Source organism: Trachinotus anak, unplaced genomic scaffold (assembly GCF_046630095.1).
Source record: "Trachinotus anak isolate AG129_WGS33_773 ecotype Australia unplaced genomic scaffold, CSIRO_AGI_Tana_v1 ptg000032l, whole genome shotgun sequence".
Lineage (NCBI taxonomy): Eukaryota > Metazoa > Chordata > Actinopteri > Carangiformes > Carangidae > Trachinotus > Trachinotus anak.
Window position 1 is genome coordinate 28,366,502 of NW_027273883.1, and position 20,670 is coordinate 28,387,171.

Genomic DNA, 20,670 nt, shown 5'->3' on the forward strand with positions numbered 1-20,670 from the left:
CTGGTGTGACAGTTGTGTGCTTTGTATGTCTGCCATCCACCTCAACCACCTTCGTGTGATGCTGCTGCTGTTTATAAATGTAGTGTTTCATTCATTCAGAAAACACATCTGAACCTTTGCCTGTGAACAGCTGCAGTTGCTGCAGTTACGTTGGATAGAAATGTAATACTGAGATAGAGGGTTGCTGTATGGGTGAATGTAGAGTACATGCATGCATATAAAAGTGAGAGTGTCCATGTCCATTTACACAAGCACTGTTGACCTGAACACTAACCTGAACAACAAACAACAAGGAAACAATAAATGCTCACAGAGAGATCAAATCAAACAGCATAGAAAGCATGCCTGGATCTAGTGGGTTGGCTGTATCTCACCAACATTCTTGTCACAGGTTTTGTCACCAACACTAGTTCTGTCTCAAAATATTAACCAAAACCTCAGAACAGTGAAACATTGTCAACATTTTACATTTGCATTTTTTAGAAAGAAGCCTGAGCAATGTTTGTTTGAAAGAGATGTTCTAAGAGATAAAATGAACTAAATTCTTATCTCATCATTAGTAATAATATAATAATAATAAACTTTAAACTTTATTTGAATAGCACCTTTCATACAAGAAATGCACCTTCATTAGTTGTAGCACAGAATAGATCCATAATGAAGGCTTTTTCCAAGGCCTGAAAATCAAATGGATTTTTTTTTTTTTTAAATCTATGTGTTATTACCAATGAGTTCTTTTCATGTAGTCTTTGTGTTTAATTGAGAGAATTGTGTTATAGGTGACCATTGAACACTCATCCCTGTGAGAAGCTTTCAGTGGCTCTTTAACATTATTCCTAAAATCTGTTTCTATATTGATCAGTAACTTTATTTTTTCATTGTGAATCTCCTGCCAATGGGTTTTTTACCCACTGTATAGGAAGACCTAATACACCACATTCTCAGGCAAGAGCATAACTTTCCCTTAAAAAGCATTTCAGCATTTTAATAAAGGTTTATCTTAATCTGCAGCAGTTCCCCTCTTGCTGTGGTTTAATCAGGAATTAATCCATTAGATTAAGGTGACTGGCTGAGCGTCAGCATTTTTTGTGTTGCTCACCAGACAGGTAGAATAATGACATATTCATTTCTGGTGTGTGTCAGTGGAGCTGCAGGCACACCCCATCCTGCAGCAGCACAATAAAAACATGGCTGGATGCATTCCCTCCTGACCTATCTCAGGGGGTGTGGGCCTAATAAAAGAGATATAAGTGGCCTGTCATCAAACCCATGTGGAGATGACTGCATTGGCTGTTGTTGTTTTTATTATATCTGCAGCCATGAAATGAAAGCTACTGTTTGATTGTACTGAGGGCAAGGCAAAGAGATTCCTCATTCACTGGAAATTAAAGTCCGAGTCTGTGGGTTCTGCTGGGTATAGTAGCTTGTGGTTCTGCTGGATGTGGTTTTATTGCTTGCAACTTTTCATTATGTCAGCCAGGTGTTGTTAAATCTGGGATTTTTTGTTTGTCAATAATTTCAGACAGGAAGCATATCCAGAGCAGGCTGCTTGAAATTCATGACTTTATGTAAAAGTTCAGTTGCAAACTGAGTCCCTCCAGTGCTGGTTTTTCAGTGTAGAATCAAATAAACAAGACAAATCATAGAAACTGAAAAATTGTAAAACACCCTGTGTAAAGGTTCTATTTGGTCATAGCATCTTTTAGATATTATTTCTGTTTCTGTGGTGAAATCCTAACCAGTCTTTCAATCTGAACAACCATACAGGTCATTTTTTTCAACCCTCTGATATGAGTGGTGTCTCCTTAAACAGTGCCTCTACGGATGCCGGACCTTGGTTGTCATGGTTACAATAATAAACATGTGAACTAAACAGAGAGTGGCGTATCTACCTTTGTTGTATGGTTACTATACTAAGTGTCATAGCTTGGTTAGGTTTAGGAAAAGATGGTGATATGGGTTAAGATAAGCACTTCCTCAACATTAGATGATCTATGTTGTCATGGTTACAATAATAATAACGCGGTTAACTTTGTTGAACAGTCAGAATCAGAATCAGAATCAGAATCAGTTTTATTGCCAAGTATGTTTTCACATACAAGGAATTTTTTCTGGTGATTGGTGCAATTGATCAGCAACAGTGGGGCTCTCTAGCCTTGTTGATGAGGCTAATAGCAGATGGGAAGAAGCTATTTTTGTGGCGAGAGGTTTTGGTCCTGAAGGACCGCAGCCTCCTGCCAGAGGGGAGTGTCTCAAAGAGTTTGTGTCCAGGGTGGGAGGAGTCAGCTACAATCTTCCCTGCACGCCTCAGAGTCCTTGAGGTGTACAGGTCCTGGAGGGATGGAAGATTGCAGCCAATCACCTTCTCTGCAGAGTGGATGATACGCTGCAGTCTGTTATTGTCCCTCTCCGTGGCAGCAGCGTACCAGATGGTGATGGAGGAGGTGAGGATGGACTCAATGATGGAGGTGTAGAAGTTCACCATCATAGTCCTTGGCAGGTTGAACTTCTTCAACTGCCTCAGGAAATACATCCTCTGCTGAGCTTTTTTGATGAGGGAGCTGATGTTTAGCTCCCATTTGAGATCCTGTGTGATGGTGGTTCCCAAGAAGCGAAAATGCTCCACGGTAGCCACGGGGGAGTCACACAGGGAGATGGGGGTGGGTGGGGCTGGGCTCTTCCTGAAGTCCACTATCATTTCCACTGTCTTCAGAGCGTTTAGCTCTAGGTTGTTCTGCCTGCACCAGGTCACCAGACGCTCAGTCTCCCACCTGTAGGCAGACTCATCGCCATCAGAGATGAGTCCAATGAGAGTGGTGTCGTCTGCAAACTTCAGGAGCTTGACAGACTGATGGCTGGAGGTGCAGGTGTTGGTGTACAGGGAGAAGAGCAGAGGAGAAGAGGAGAACAGTCATGGATAATAGAAAGAACATAAACTGTTACTTTCACATGGGAATCGAACACCACTCTCCTGTGTCATATTCATCCATCCACCCCAACCCCTGACATGGACTTTGTCACTCTATAAACTATGTCCCCGCACTTTTCCCTTTGCTCCTGTCATCATTACTACGACCACTAGATGTAGCCTAGCAACAAAACCTAACTATTGGTCATAATAATGGGCTTGTAATATGGGCTGATCTCTGAATTCACAGCCTGGGCTTTCTTTTCATTCAGGTGGTTCATAATGGTTGTGAACTGACATGTTTACTGAAGTGTCTTTTTTGATACTCCTACTGAAGCGCCAAATGTATTGACCCGCCCAATTTGAACGCTGTCCTCCTGGACACTTGGTTACAAACTGGCACTGCAAGAGGGGTTGAGAGCCCAGACGTGATTCAAATCACTTGCTTCATTGGGGTGATTTCTAGAGTTATTTTTGCTGGACTCTATCTTAAATGTTGCTGTTTTTTTCTTTCTTTCTTTTTTAAGGCAAGGAGCAATCTCCCTGAACTTTTTTGTGTGCTGTCAGCATTCAGTGGGCAAAATTTTTGATTTCTTGTCTATTTCCTTTTTAGTACTGGATGGAGACACTGAATATACATCAGTCATGTGCAGGTCCCTCTAGCCCCCACAGGTGACATGATCCCAGTATAGTGAGGCCCTTGCCTGGGAAGTTATTTTATATCCCTAGAGAAAGATCTTGCCTTCTGTTCAGTGGCACTGGTGAATTGATGTCTGGAGGTGGGCTGAGGAAATAAAATCTATTATGCGCACCCATAAGCTTGTTTTTATTGATAAGGGCTATTTTATTTATCCATCCAATTATCCATCCATCTGTTATCTATACTGTGTTGGGTTGCAAAGGGGCTGGAGCCAATCCCAGCTGACATTGGGTGAGGGTGGGGTACACTCTGGACACTCTGACATATAGAGACAAACAACCATTCATGCACATATTCACACCTACAGGCAATTTAGAATCTCCAGTCAACCTTGCATGCATGTCTTTGGACTGTGGGAGAAAGCCGGAGTAGCTGGAGGGAACCCATGCAAACATGAGGAGATCGTGCCCCGTGTTTATGTGGGTTTGCACCCCAGGCCCTGGGTTTGATTTTATCTATGATCACTTAATTGGTAATGCCTGTGAGGAGTTCAAATACTGGCCACAATAGGTGAGAGAGGACCCTGACCATATTTTTGATATCCTGCCCAATGTCCGTACAGAGTGCTGCAGGAATTAGTCCTAAAACCTGGAAATGAGTTGGTTCCCTCGTCCTGAAGTCTCTGGGTTTTTTGAATAGCTTTTTGTTTGAATGGCTGAAATAATGTCTATTGCCGACAAAAGCTGAAGACATTTTCATGTTTTATCCTACTTCATAAAATACATCAGTAAATACCTCAGTCATGCTTTCTTTAAGCTTTTATATCTGTTAAGAAGGGTCAGTTGCTAACAAGTGGCTTACTGGCAGTTTCAGGGACATTAAATGCCATCACACACTCACCAGTCCACCTTTACAGCCAAGTTGGAAGTTTAGTGGTGGTGATGTTAATGTCATGTGACCTTGGTGTAATTTGTTTATATCCTAACATTAGCTTTTTCCTTCTGGCAGTTTTATTTAGGTTTTAAAAACCATGGTGTTCATTAGTGAAGATTATCCTGCTGAATAAAATGTGTTAAAAAAGTATCATAAACTGTTGTTTGTCACATATGTCATCCCTGCAGCCTCTACTGCAGTCAAAGAAGTTTTTAATGCCAGAAAATAACAGGAAGGTGAATCATTGATGGACTTATATTTCTATGATGCACAACATGATCCAGAGTTGTCCAGAGATAACATTCCTGATGCCACTAAATCATAGTGTGACCACTGTGTAGAGACTGAAGCTTAACTGTGTCCTAAGTGGTTAAACTCATATGTGGCTCTGCTGGAGACTAGATAGAAAGCTCTGTTCTTTAAGTCTCTCTGCTTTCACTTCTCAGTGCTTTTGTAGCTTCCACCTGAATCTCTGTGATTTGGAGTTTAGTTTCACTTCTGTGCTCCTGTGCCTCCAGATATCGGCTTTATTATGCTGTTGACTTCTTTTCTGATCTCTTTCAGCTGTATCACAGTTGTGTTAAGTTAATGCTGATGCAAACCAAACCTGTCCTGCTGTTGCTGCTCCACACTAAAAGCTTTCCACTAGTTTACCACTGGTTTACCAGTGGAAAGCGACAGGCTCTTTCTGTGTTTTGTGACTAGCACACCTCCAACAGGTCAGCAAGGTAAATATACCATTTCATAGAGATCAATAGTGTCCATCCCTGAGAGTGCTGAGGTTAACGAATAAAAAAACCTCCAGAAATACTGCACTTCCTTTCAGTTATCAGTCTCGAATTGTTTGTACAGACCACATCCCTCATCATTATTTGAGTACAGCCTTCTACTTTGACAATTCTTGACCAGTAAATTTGGCCTCAGGCCAGTTTTCTAATCCTTTAGATGGCAGGCCAGAACATAATCAAAGCATAATTCAGGAAACTGATTAATGAAAATACAACTCAAACATGTGTGGTGCTGTGGCCCACATACATGGTCACATATAGGGCTGAGTAATCTGGCAAAAAGATCATATTACAATTTAAGATTATATCACAATTCAAGATCTTAATCATTATCTGCATTCTGTTTCTGCTCTGAGTTTATTCTGAAAGTCCTTAGCAGAAGTTATGACTTGTATCTTTCCGCCACTTTTACACTTTTTTCAGATGTTTGTCCGCATGACGTTTACTCTTCTTCCACAAGGCTGTTCATATGGAGTATTCATTTGGACAGGGCTGTTATTTAATAATGAGGTGATATATGTTGGTATTTTGATTTGAAAGTTCAGTTGCTGCTGACTAACTGCCCCAGTTCATTCTGCCTCAGACTGTTCTGCCTTCAGCCAGGTCTCTCGTTCCTCTGGAGGACTGTAACTCCACAATCTTGGAGATAAACCCCTAGTCACATATACATTTGACTTTTTTTCATCCACTGTTTGAGAATTTTGTCAAGCAACCAATGGAAGCATTAGAACTTCCTGTCAGAACCTCTCAGGATAACAGCTCACTATAGCTTGAAATAAAGCATCACTGGAAAAAAAAGTAATTTTGTGGTTAACTGTTGCCATGATGGAGATCTATTTTAGCACCAGGCGCAGTGCACTGACCACAGTGCAGTCCACAGACTGATGCGTGACTGTGTCTGTCACTCTTAACATGGATAAAAGTATAATAAGCATTCTTCAGGTGGGGGAAGATACTCTATTTAGATATTATAGCTAAATGTGGAACTATCAGTCCAATATTGTAAAATTTAAAAAATCAGATTGTCAAAATACTCTTATATTAAATTGAATTAAATTATATTATATTATATTATATCATATTATGTCTCATTGTCTAAAGTGAGTAAATGAAGATGAAAGTAAAATATTTGAGATTTACAATATTTATATATATCAGGTAATATAAGGTAAAATTGTGCAATGATAACTGTTGAGCATTTGGATTATCCTGTGTATCTTGGAGTGTATGGATGAACTGACAGAGTTGGAGTCTGGGGAGCAAAAATTCAAATTCAATTTCTTAATGAATTGATCTAATTAAAATTATGACAAGTAACAAGGCAACTTTATAACAATATAATAGATCGGAGCCTATATGTCAGAGCCTGCATGTCCTGTTGCTGTGTTGTCCGTCTCATCTGCGTCACGATCTGCTTCCTCAGCACCCCTCAGCTCCTGTCTCCAATTTCTTCTCATTTCTCCATCTCACCTGTTCTCTACTTTCAGTCACCTATGATTCCCCACCCATTCACACATGTACCCTCTTCACCCAAGCCAGTATATAAACCTGCTGTTCCACATACCAATGCTATGTTTCTATTCTTTTCTGCTTTTAGCTTCATTCAGGCAGTAATGAGTCAATCTGACCTCTTCGTCAATTCTCTGTGGTGCAACACTGAGCACACTGATGCCTACCTTTCTCTCAGTGTCTGAAGGCAGGGTCAGTGATAATGATGAGAGTGGACCCTTCTCACAGCTCTTATGATATGTGAGTGCAAAAACCATTGTAATGCTTTTAATTGTGAAGTTATCCACTCATTCCCTCTATTAAAAAGTATTTGAGTGCAGTCAATTAGCCCTTACAGAGCACTCTCACATTATTATTTACTGTAGCTAAACCGTGTGTGCCCAATGTTGCTCCAGGAGATGTCGTTTCCATTAACAACAGGAGAAGAAATGTGCCCTAGCCCTGATCTATGTAACGCAGAAATATAAAAGCAGGATTCCATTCCCCTCACTCAGCCACTTTACAGCTGTACCAGCCACTTTATTTCCTATAATAAAGTCCCACTTAAAGCAGCATGAAAATGATACTGCCATTACTGAGCTCCCTCTGCTGCTATCAGGCCAAAGTGCTAGAAAAGCCCAGCCAATTAATCAGAGAGCATTACAAGCTTTGCACATTTACATGGCTCTCATTGAGAGAGAGGGCTCAATGAAAAAGCCTGAAATGAAACAGAGAGAGCAGAGCATCTCTGTCAGTTCTACAAACCCCCTGTCTGCCATCTGGTCTCTGTCTGATTCTAGTAAACAGGAAGTGTCTTTAAAGCTGTGAAATGAATAGGAACTGTTAAATATGACAGTGACAGTGCATTGTGTGCTGTGGAGTGCATTATGACAGCAAAATATGTATAATCTTGTTCATCTTGAAATGGTAATCATCAAGTTGAATAGTTTTTTCCCTCCCTGTGGTGCTAAGCAGTCATTGCTCTGTTGTTTTTTACTGAAATATGTCACCTGTAAATCAAACAAAAATCTAAATGATGTATCTAGGCAACTGCTTTTGTGCAGTATCTATTTAAGCTCATCTGACCTGAAATCACTGGGGAGGCCAGAGGCAAAAAATGACCTGTGGGGCCCCAGTGACCCCCTAACAGTCTATCTATAGGTATATAGCTATAGCTATAGCGCTGTGCATCAAGTGTTTTATCAAGTAACCTTGAAGTACCCAAGACAGCAAACTACACATGGCTGCTTCATCATACATTTTGTTATACTTACCAGTACTCCTTTGTGGGAATAATATCTGGCAGAGCTGTTGTGCTTCTGATGCTGACACACAAAGCGATCCTGTGGCATCCTGTAGGGCAGTGGTTCCCAAACTGGGGGGCATAGAACTGCAGGGGGAGGGTAGTTGGCCAGGGGAAAGATATGGAGTGAAACTAAGTTGAGTGAATATGATTTATGTAGGGAAAATAAACAAATAAGAGTTTGCTGATGTTATCGTGCTGACCTTTATTTCTTCTGAAGGGGGGATGCCAGAAAAAGAGAACCACTGCAGAGAGGGCATCTTTTTTTTTTCTTTTTTTTTTTGTTAAGCGAATATACTATTCTTTAGGAATCAATACACAAAGAAGGGCATATAAAATTTATCCATTCATCAGTTCATTTAATTACTATTATTTTAGTATTAATTGTGTTCTTTGAGGACCATAGTGAGCATGATCAGTGGCACATGGATGAATTAGGGCTTAGAGAAGGAGAAAAACTAAAGTTGGAACTAAATCAATGCCTCAGGACAGAATGTTTGTGTTTGTCTTACCCATGAGAAAGGAAAGCTGCAGATTGCATAGATCTTACTGATACATATGTTGGGAAAAAAAATGTGTTGCCTCTCCGGTGAGTCCGTCTCATATGTTTAGGATGCAGTAGTCCAACCTTGCTTACAGGGCTGCTGTGCTAAAACAAGTCAGCATGACATGTGAGTGACATAAATGTTTGATATGTATTTCTTTTTCATTACTTTACATCATGCTATTGTGTGTGTGTGTGTGTGTGTGTGTGTGTGTGTGTGTGTGTGTGTGTGTGTGTGTGTGTGTGTGTGTGTGTGTGTGTGTGTGTGTAGATGAGTGTAGTCATGGCAGCCTAGTATCATTGCAAATGCATTCATATTATTGGACAATAATGCAGCTCATGATATATGTTCAGTGTGTAAAACCTTCACAACACTGTAGTGGCCATGTGTGGATTTAAGTTTTTTAACAGTCAAAAACATTGTTAATAAGTGTTATTGAATGTAAAACATATTTTACAGAGTTGTCCAATATCATATTGTCTTTGGACTAGTGATAGTTAGTATATGTAGACATGCATAATGCTGCTGTGAGAACAGTGTTGTTTTAGGTGTAATGAACTGGCCATGCAGGTCATATACACACTGCTTGGTTGCAGTTGTGCCCTGTGCATTAAGCTGTCTGAGAGCTCTACTGTGGTTAACACTGAAATGTTAAAGGACTGAAACCTACATTTTGACACAGGGCTCCTGTATGAGACATGGCCAGAAAATTATTCACACCTGTATCACTTCTATTCATCTCTGTCTGCAGCCATCTCTGACATTGCCCGGGTCATGATCCTGGCTTGTACATCGTTGATTTAAGATTATTTACTACTCAGCTATGTGGCCACATGAACATGTAGACACTAGTGAAATATCACTGTATGCAGTTGTGCAGAGTGACTATTTGTTGACTGACTGCTTATTTATCTCATAACGATGTTTGTGATAACTTTAAGAAGTAACAGTCATATATAAAGACGTTATTGAAATGATGATTGTGGTGTGCATGTGTTTGGTCTCTCCGTCCTGTGTGAGTGTGTGCATGTGTGTGTGTGTGCACGTGCGTGATACTGAATGGGAGTGTGGTCGATGAGCCTGCTCTCCTGACCAAAAGGCCAATGATCCTCTCAGTAGGAAAACACCCTGGTTGTGGGATGGAGTTGTCATTAGTCATTGTCTCAGCCGCCACCCTCTCCACCAGCCTCTCATTTGTGTGCCATCTCCCCGGCCAATCACATGCCCATTAGTCTTCATTTCTCCTTTTATGGTCAGGGCCTGTTCAGTCCAATCAATTCCTGCTCTCATTTTCTTCACATAGATTTTAGCAACAGAATCAACAGAGCTGGCAGCCCTCCAGCCAGGCACTTCCCTGTCACTTACTGAGCTGTAATACTATAATAACACACACATGCAGAGACACACACACACACGCACACACGCACACACCTTTTTTCAAGGATATCTATCCCATTAGAAAACAAAGTTGCAGTAATATCAAAGGAAATGTGGACCCAAGTTTCTCTTGAGTCAGTGGCTTTCATCATTAGGCGACTGTCCTGTAAAAAAAAACGAGCCCATAGGTCGTCTGTGCAACAGGTTATTATGACTTTATGTTAGTGTGTGTTGTTGCTAGGCGACATCTAGTGGTCGTAGAAATGATGACAGGAGCAAAGAGAAAAGTGCGGTGACGTAGTTTATAGAGCGACAAAGTCCACGTCAGGAGGAGGTTGGGGTGGATGGATGAATATGACACAGGAGAGCGGTGTTCGATCCCCATTTTAAAGTAGCAGTTTATGTTGTTTCAATTATCCACTTTGTTATTATTGTAACCATGGCAACAAAGATTGTCTAATGTTGAGGAAGTACTTATTTTAACCGAAACCACAATCTTTTCGGGAACCTAACCAAAACATGACCATTATTATGGTAACCATAGTGATGAAGGTGGTATGCCGTTCTCGGTACAGACTGCATGTATCAGAGGGCTGAAAAAAAAAACCTATGTCTGTTCAAGTTGGAGGACTGGTTGTAGTCAGATGACCTCTGAGAGTGAGTGGAGTGGAACTTGTTTTATTTGAGTGATTAAACCATTGAAATGACAAAAATAGACACCATAAATTCAACTAAAGCAGCAGCACAACCTAAGGTAGCTTTTTATCTCTCAAATCATTTTATAAATGAGCGTGAAAAGTGACCTAAAACTAACAGCTCTAAACCTGGACCATATCGGACCAATTTAAAAAAAATGGTATAACTTACAAATACATTGGAGCTGTGTTTCTGGAATTTGCTAACTGTGTCCATCTGTTTGGTGCTAGGCAGGTAGGGTCCTGTGGGTTTGTTAGAGCTTTTTGACTGAAAATGGAAAGGAGAGCGATGGGAAAGGTGATGAACCAAAGTGTAAAGTTGCATCCATAAAAACAAAACTAAAAGCTGAAAGATGCTACAAAAGCTCCACAGAACTGATGGGGTAAAAGTGTGTTTATTACTGTGAGTAACTCCTTTTACATTACACATGATACTTAAAGATGGAGAGACAAATGCCATCAGTTTTGGTGGTCAGGTCTCTCACACTGCCCTCAGTTTTAGGGTGCATCACAAGGCTCCTCTAGACAGGATACAGATTCTTACAAATGGGACACAGTCAAATTGTTGCACACAGTGTTCATTTTGCTGGTCCCAAACAAAAAAAGTCCCAGAACAAGTCAAAACTGTTGGACTGGTAGTGAATTGTTAGTGGAGGCCGGGTCCAACAAAACTTTGTATAGACCTTTCAAACTTGCCAACCTTTCAAATTCATGAATGTCTTCAGAAATGACCAAACAAAAACATCATTGCTGTGTTTTATTCTTCATATATTAGATTCCTCCTGCTGTGATTTTCTGTGGTTCTTTTTATCTGCTCTTTGAGTTTATCACAACCTTGTGATAAACTTGAAGCAACAAGCATTTTTGTTATTTTTGTCTCAACATCAATTTCTAACAATTCTGAGACCTATTTGCATGACTTAAAGTCTCTTCTGTCCAGCAGAATGTTTTCTTTGTCATAACTTAATTTCTCACGTCTGACACAACGCTCATGATGAAATGAGAAATGGATCTTAAATTGAAACTGTATTTTTCATTATCCCCTGATATACTCGGCACAGATGGAGCGAGGTTATAGGAGTAAATGTCACTTATTGTTTCCACTTCATTCCTTTTTCCCCCTCTAAGACTCTTCATTATGGCTTTATTTGTCTGAGAGATGCAATCGCTGTGTTTGAACTCTGTTTTCTCAGCCTATGGAACGGCTGCTCTGAGGGGACTCCACCAGCTGCTCACAATAAATGAGATGTGGCATGGCAATCTGTGGTAAAGGCTCAGGTCATAATAAGTACCCTCATACATAAATTACCTAGTTAATGCACAGCTAATCATCCAGACAGACGGAGGGCAGCACCCGCTGGTGATGTGTATGTGCAGTTATATTGCGTGAAATAGGATTGACATCACCAATCAGATGTCAATGAATGGTCTGCATGTGTCTCCATTGTCAATGCATCCACAAAGGAAAAACACAATTGTGCTCAAAGTGTGTGGATCACTGAAGACACCCCTTTTAAGCCAGACGATTATAGTTTAAAATGTATTTTAAAAATCATTATTTCTCAAAAAAAATTTAAAAAATGTAAATGAAAAAAATGAAAGAAAAAAAGCTACACTCACGCTTGCTTCTGTTTTGACTGCTACAGTCTACAGTATTTCTCTAAAATGGCTGTGTGTGACCACTCTTCACATATGACTTAAAAAAAATATGATTTAAAAAAAAAAAAAAACAGATCTGCATTCCCAAGCTACAAGGTGTAAACAGAGGTTAAAAGGTTATTTGTAAGTTTTCTCTGCTTGCAAACTTGAATGTGAGAGCAGTTGGTGCTGACTGTAATAATATAAGAGCTAATACGCCCTCTACACAGCACTATGTCTTCAGAACAGATTGGAGGCTACAGTGAGTCACTATGTATATATATAAGTGTTGAGATGGGCTTTTTGCAAACTTTCACTTAGGCTTCAGTCTGACCACTCTGTCATAAAGCCTAGAGTGCTGCAGTGATGGTCAATGACCTTTGACCTTTTCCCAGTCAATACTGTGGTTTTGATATGCTGTTCACAAACAGATTATGTTGTCGAGAACACTGGTTCTTGATGTTTCATCAGTGTAGTGTTCACCACAGACGTCACCTATTCACGACATCACCACCTTCATGTGACTATTTCTAAGGTCGACAATGAACCCTCTACATAGGTACATCGTGTTTGCATATAGGTGATTTACTATAAAATCACACACACCATCCTGCACTGCAGAGCAGCCATGAAGGTTTCACTTTTTTTTCTCTCTGCCCTTCTTCTCTCACCCTCAGCTTAGAGAAACAAACTGTCTGTCGAGGGGTGAATCCTCAGCCCTAATACATGTGATCAAAGCCAAGCGTGCTTCAGGAAGCTGAGCTCAGTCAGTCAGAGCTTTAAGCAAATGGACAGGTGCATCACACGCACAGACAGCTGAGCATCATGAAGCAGAGCAGAGAACAGATGCTGACACTGTTTGTTAACAGGAATATCTTTTTCTTTTCTAAAGATGTGGGCATCAGCTGGGGCTGGCAGCATATTAGGCTCTGATCCTATTTATAGAAAAAGATTATAAAAAAATGGAGCAAAAATATAAAATAAAGCTCACACATGAAATGTCAGCACTCTGTTCAGTAGTTGTAAACTTCTGATTAGACCTTTGGTGATATTTGGTGGTAAGATTCTTATCCATCTGCCCATTCACATGCAGTCTGTAACATACAACCAGAGTCACAAAGAACTGTCTTCATTAATAAAAAAGGACAAGTAGTCCTGCAACAAATGGTCTGGTCCTCACAGAGCCCTGATGTCAACATCCTGGAGTCAGTCCGGGATCATATGAAGAGACAGAAGCCACAGAGACAGAAGACACTGAGACAGGAAAGAGTGAGACAGAAGACACTGAGACAACCTGAAGAACAGTGGCAAATTCTCCAGGATGCTGGAACAACCTGTTGTTATAGTCAATTAAATCTAACACATTAATTAAATCTAAATCAAACACGGAAATATCGTATGAATGAAATGAAATAATCAAAATCTGTCAGAAAGTATTCGACAATAATCATATTAATTTAAAGAGACACACATAAAAAGGTCTTAAAACTCTTGCTTTTCGGATACAAACAGCAGGATTTAAAGGAGCTATTTGTAAGAGTTGCTATTGATACATAGCCAGCATTGGCATTTACAGTTGTTTACTTATCAGTCTAAAAGAAACATTGCATACTCAGTATCAAACTTCATTCAATGCCAATCTTAGCTCTTTTTTTGCTTCTATTTCTATCACTTCTTTTCTTCTGCTGTTAGCATGCCAACCAGCTAGCTCGAGACCATCTTGTCACTTTCTGATACCCAGTCACTGTATCATCCAGCCCACCCTGAAGAAGTAGCTGTTCAGAGGATGTGTTATAACCTCTTCCACTGTAAGTGCAACAATGGCTGAAGCTCTTGCCAGTACTGGAAGGTTAACAGCTGTTATTGCTAACGTTGGCTATGTACCAATAGCAACACTCACAACTGGTCCTTAAAGAATGATGGTATGGCTCAATAGGTCAATTAACCTGTTTGCTGGTTTCCTTATTATATAAACCAACATCATTATAAAGTTATAATGATGCCAAAATTTCCAAGCTGAAAGTCTAAGGATAGAGGGTGTTGTATGCTGAACAGATTGTAAAACCCTGTGAGGCTAATTTGTGACTACTGGGCTGCATAAATAAAACTAAATTGACTTTACTGGACTATTCTGGATTACACACCTTCAAAATAAGTATGAGAACTTTTTCTTGTCATAAAGAAACATATAGTGGAATAATTATTACAATTAAATTTTAAATTCAAGTGCAAATCTTGTGTTTCTTCTCTATACACACAAATTTATGACTTGTGCTTTTGGGCAAAATGGAGTACTATCGAAAAACTTTCCTATCATGTGCAGTGATTATTAACACTTACAACACTTTGGCTTAACCTGACGTGTGCTGCAGATTTAATGGGGGTCCATCTTGTGTGGGGAAAATATGTTGAGGGTGCGGGTTAATTTCAGAAGTGGCTGTGGGAGCAGGCTGACACTGCAGTAAAGGGATGAGGTATAGAGCGAGCCCCAGGGTGCCTGGCAGCTCCTCAATAGAAATGTCAGACTGGCTTACAGGGAAGGTTTTACTGCCAGTCTGACTCAGTCAGTGTCGACGCTTCATCAAGGAAGCACAAAAAGCACAGATGTACTTACGTCTGCCAAGTGTGACAATGACAATGAAATTCCCTCTTTCTCCCATGTACACACAAATACGAACACAACCACACACACTCTCACACACACACAATCACACACACAAGCATGCAGGCACGCACGCACGCACGCATGCACGCACACATTACTGCAATTCTTTCCTTGTTGGGGTTTTATATTGACCACATCCAAAACCATGATCCCAACACTTTACTCTCTAAAACACAGCATCCCACCCCTCTGGTGCTTTGGCTTTGTTGCTGTACTTTAGGTGTGTTTTGGACCAAGGCTCAGTCTTCACACAACCATAACAAATCATACATCATCTGAAATGTCAGCGTCTCTTTATTTTATCTGTGCAAAGCATTTTAGGATCCGTGTATCATTGCAATGACTGCTGACATGGAACTGGTTTAGACTTGTGGCTCAGACTTTGTGGTTTCCACACAAAACTACTACAGGCCTTATACTCCCTTAAAAAAAAATCATTGGTGAAGCAAGCATACAAACTTACATTTCTAGAATTTTGGGCCTGTGTAAATTTGGTTTAATATGTCTTACTACTATACTCATTCTGACATTTTGGTTTAGTTTAGTTCATAATCCTGGCATCCTTTCAAAGGATGCCAGGATTATGACTGTAATCAGAGGATCTGAATAACATTTAACTTTTTATTTTGGGTATATTATTGTCTCTAATGACTTCAGAAACTACTCAGACCCCTTCATTTTTTGTATACTTCATTGTGGTGTAAATTTAAAGGTTCCATATTTTATACTTTTCCTGTGTTTTATTTGAAGTGTTGATCTCCATATGAAGATATTTTTGGGGTTTTAAGTGTCAAAAAAAATCTCAGTGTAGTTTCACTTCTCCTCTCTCAGGCTTCTCTGTGGAGTCTGGTAACAACTTGATTGGCTGACTGTTTTCTGAGCTACTGAACAAAAATATAGCAGATTTCAGGTAAGCACTCAGCGAAACAAAATCCTGCAACGTTGAATAGTGAGTCTGAGTGGGCGGGGCTTGGGGCTTAGCTGACGGCAGTGACTGTTTGGTTGTCCAAAGAACCATATCCAACCGCTCAGCTCCGGTTCCCCCAGCAGAAAGAGAATGGAAGAATGATTTGGAGAAAAAAGAATCACTGCAGTCTTTTAAAACTCTTTCCCTTCTCATCGCTCCCTCCATAACAATGTTAGCAAAACACAAATCATTTTTCTGTTTTTTGTTGCTGGGTGCTACTGCTCAACACAAGTGCACAATTAAGACTGGCCTAACAAGACAGGCCAGCTGATCTCACTCTAGGAAGAGTCCTGGTGGTTCCAGACTTCTTCCATTCCAGTATTGTTGAGGCCACTGTGCTCCTGGGAACTCAAAGCTTTAGACATGGTTTTATATCCATGCCCTGGTCTCTGAATGGCTGGAGATCTACAGAGAGTTCCTTGCACTTCATGGGTTGGTTTTTGTCCTGACATGCAGTGTGAATTGTTGGGCCTTAAATACACAGGTGTGTGCCTTTATGTCCAATCCATTAAAATCTCTAAGCTAAATCTAGAAACATCGCCGCAGCGAAAGGTGCTATATGCATAGTTACTATTATCTGTTTATTTATTTTACTATTTCATAGTAGTTTTGACTTTTTCTTACTTGTGTACTTCCTCTTTCCTACCAAGCAGTTTCCCTGCTAGTGTTTCTGCATTCATCATCTTATCAATCTGTTTAATGACACACAACAATGACAGGAAGATGATTATTGGTTTTCAATGTGCATATATGTTCATAACCATAGTTTAGACCTGGATGATGAAACATCCCTCCCTCTGTGCGTCCCTGTCCTCTTCCTTCTGCCACATTTATTACATATCTATGAAAATGTGATAATAGTGTGAAAAGGCTGGATATTTTATTCATAAAGTGCACAAAAGATAGAGGTCACCTCCGTCTGGTGACATATTGTTCTGGGAGGATTATCTGTATTCACATGAAACCACATGAGCTTCTATCAGACTAGTGGTGTAGTGCTGTTATATTACAGAGTGTGTAATAGAATCTCCCTGCCCAGTCGTTTAATTTGAGATTTACAACCAACAGACATTAAAAAATCTGTCATTATTTATGCCACGCAATGGGTTTTGGAAAGTGGTTAAGATTTTAGGTCCCTAGACTAAAGCTTTAGTCAGGCTGTTGAAAGTTTAAACTAATTCCATGGTCCTCACTTAGGCATCAGGAAGGTGTTCAATGGGACACCATTAAGTGAGATAAGAGAATAAATCAGTGTAATATTGACATAAACTCAAAGGTAACATTGAACAAACCAGCTCACTAACACACCCAGAAAAAAGCACAAGCTACATGACTTGTAAGTGCTCCATGGAAATAGAGATCTAAAGACCAAATATGTCTTCAGTACAGGGCAGGGTGGCTGGTGTGCCAACCTCCAACTCCTGAGTTAGAAATTCAAGAATTATCTCATAAGGGAGGGGGAAAGCTATGTTCATGTGGGCCAGGGTCTGTGGGATGTTCAGGACTTTCAACTGACCTGTCTTCTTCCCAAGTAAAATTACTAATGTACAGTATGTGTAAAAATGTACTCAGATAAATGCACAAATATCCCATGAGTGAAATGCCTAACCAGCACTTACTATGCATTTTGGTGCAATTCTTTACCTTATCTCTCTGTACTTTGTATGGTACTAGTTGTCATTTATGTACAGTTAAAGCTACGGCAAAAGACAAGACAAATATATTTGTATAGCATCTTAAGCGCAAAGCAATTCAAAAAGCTCAACATAAGACACATAATAATAATAATAGTAATAATAATAACAGTTTACTTTTACTTGAGTACATTTATTTTAAATAACAGTACTTTTACTCTTTCCTCCCTGAGCAGATGTTCTTCAGGTCAGAGTGAAAGCAGAAGTTAAAAATGAAACCATTCTTGCTTATCTTTGTATCACTTGTCCTTCCCTCACACTGCACACACAGTGCCACATTTGAAAACAACATAGAGAATTCACCTTGAAAATCTATCTTTACACATGCACCTTATGGATTGTTATGTCTACTTTGCAGCTGTCGACATTACATACATGGGTATTTCAAGCTGAGGCCTAACTTGTCCAAATTTAAACCAAACTTACAGCAGACCCCAGCTGTGCAGCAACACTTCCTCTTTCATCGCAAATAGAGAGTGAAAAGATTTACATCTGGTAAACATAACAAGGAGGCTGTTTTCATCGTACACATACAAGACAGAGAGAAGTCAACCACAGGGCCAAGCCGCTCTCTGCAGCAGAAAGCACAGACTTCACCTAATCCGAGCACCTTTAGAGAGGTTTGTTCCAGACAAATCTGCTCCAGACATTAGCAACGGGTATGTCGTAGAAGAATGAGTGAGATGTTGTGTATTCACCCAACACAAACAGACATTTTTTAACTATGAGTATTTTTTTATAGATAACCTCAACGTGGCACACGGCAAAGAGATGAAGTTCTTGTTTCACTTCACATTGCTGTTGTCAGTCAGTCTGACCTCATGTCTGAAAACCCTCAACTCAGAACAGGAGCTGCAGGACAGCGGGTTTGGTCAACCTCCGCCTCGCCATGGCCTCAAGTTGCTGGTGTGGTATGTTCAGAAATGCCTGGACAACAACATGGTGGCTCTGTGTGACCCCACGCGAGGAGAATATGGATTTCATGTGTTTCTGAACCGAGGGCCCCGGCACCTGCTCCCAGCGATAAAGGACAAACGGCAGTATGGCTACTACACCATTGGAAACCTCAACTCTCCTCATGCCGAGGACCTGCCATATGAAGTCAGGAAGTACTACAACCGCCATGACCCTGATAGCAACATGGACAGAGTTGTGGTGAAATACAACAACAACAATAGACATATTGAGGAGATCTATGCTTCTGCACATTATAAGGCAAAAGAGACGTATATAATTGGACCCGATCTTGTTGCCTCTCTTAGAGAAATCTCTGCAGAATCTCTCTGTGTCAACTTCAGTAGCTCAGAGACTCTTCAAAAAATCCTGATGGAATTTGAAAGGCTTTTTAAACAATCTTGAATGACATATTTGGCTGCTGCTTTTCTTTGTAGTCAGACAAAAATGTCAGACGACTTTGATGAGCTTGAGAGTGAGTTAGAAAAGTTTGTGTAGCTCTGTAAAATCTGCTTGTAGAACACATAGCATGCTTAAGACAACGTTTTTCTGAACAGTAAAATAAATGTTAAAATGTGATGCTTTTGATTATTTTTTGTTCAGTAACTGAGACGCAATCACTTCATTGTGTGTTGTTGGTAATGTTGGTAATAAGCACTCACACTGCAGGAAAACTGTGCACACAAAAGCAGTAAGTCAGGTAGGTCACAGCTAGACAGGGAGCAAGTCTATAAACAGGTAAGGATGGATAGTTTGGGTAATAATTTTAAAGTTTGTCTTTTTTATTCCCTTTCAAATTGGCAAACAGAGACATTAAAGGACAGGTTCACAGTTTTTCAAGTATCTCTTAAAGGTCCCATATTTTACCCCTTCTCAGTGTTTCACTAGAGGTTTTGATATTTTAAGTACCAAAAACCAAATCTCTTCTCTCAGGCTTCTCTCTGGAGCTCTAGTAACAGCAGGTCGGTGAGCCAATCAGGAGAGTCTCTGGGCCGCTTTTCTGATTGGCTGACTGTTTTCTGAGTAATTTAATAATAATATAGCATATTTCAAGTAAATACACAGAGAACCCAAATCCTGCAGAGCTGGACAGTGAAACCAGGTGGGCTGGACATGGGGCATAGACGAGAGCGGTGACTACAGTGACAGCTCAGTCTCTGGACATGGGCTGTGTGTATTTCTCTGTGGACTGAGGCTTTGATACTTTCACTGTGTTAATATAGAACCTAGACCTGCTTTATAATCAAAAAAGACACAGACATCTACCTTTATACAGTATAGGACTGTAGTGGGTTGTCTGCTGAAATAGTGGAGACAAAGACACAAATAAAAACACAGACACTGATCAACCCAGAAATCTTTTTTATTGATTTTTTTTTAAAAGATTATTATTGATCAATAAGGGAATAAGGCTCACACAATGTTGGCAAGTATAATCATTCCTTGTCCCAACTATACAGAGTCAGACTACTAAAGCCTTTATAGGACAAGAACAAGACACAAAGAAATAAAAACAGATCAAAGAACTCATCAGCTCATGTTTACAATCTATAGCAAACAACCAGTCAGTTAATAAGGGAGTATCCAGCTCTGTTCTCTGACACGCCATCATGCACGCACCTAATAGACTATGACTTTGATGTTGGGGGCAGTACACCAATCAGACAGTGTTTTATAGGTGTGCACCACACATGTGCAATTCTGAAGTAAAGTACATGCTTTACAATAATATTGCAGTACTGTCAACCTCCAGTTGGGCATCACCTAGTTTGTTGGTGGATTTAGCTGAGGAGTCACCTGCTGCACAGTCTACTGGAAAGTCTGGACTGTAGTTGCACAGGGATATAGGAAGTTCGGTGTTGAGGAGTCGTACCTTTTATTTACTGACAAACATCACCCTGCTATGTTCACAGATACACTGGCAGTAACTAGCAAGCTAACTCAGCTCCAGTTGACAACATTACTGCTCTCTCTCTCTTGCGCATGATGCATGCTAAATCTGATCTCAGAACAGTAAAAGCTGAGCCAAGGACAGCTTGCCTAGAAACACTTTGGCTGGAGCTTATCATCAGTCA

General features: G+C 40.2%; 1 protein-coding gene and 1 long non-coding RNA gene across 2 annotated transcripts in view; one reads left to right on the forward strand and one right to left on the reverse strand.

Annotated features, from left to right (window-relative positions):
• The window catches only part of LOC139613731 (uncharacterized), a 353,034-nt gene that overhangs the window by 208,736 nt on the left and 123,628 nt on the right, over positions 1 to 20,670 (reverse strand). The gene's annotated exons all lie outside the window — the stretch shown is intronic.
• On the forward strand, positions 18,125 to 19,174 carry LOC139613252 (uncharacterized). The gene is made up of 2 exons (XM_071469721.1): positions 18,125 to 18,304; positions 18,384 to 19,174. Exon 2 carries the CDS (start codon positions 18,413 to 18,415, stop codon positions 18,998 to 19,000), a length of 588 nt encoding a protein of 195 aa, XP_071325822.1. The 5' UTR covers positions 18,125 to 18,304; positions 18,384 to 18,412; the 3' UTR covers positions 19,001 to 19,174.

What these genes read in the sequence shown, in the direction of transcription:
- LOC139613252 (XM_071469721.1), top strand. Translation starts at nt 18,413, where the DNA reads ATGAAGTTCTTGTTTCACTTCACATTGCTGTTGTCAGTCAGTCTGACC.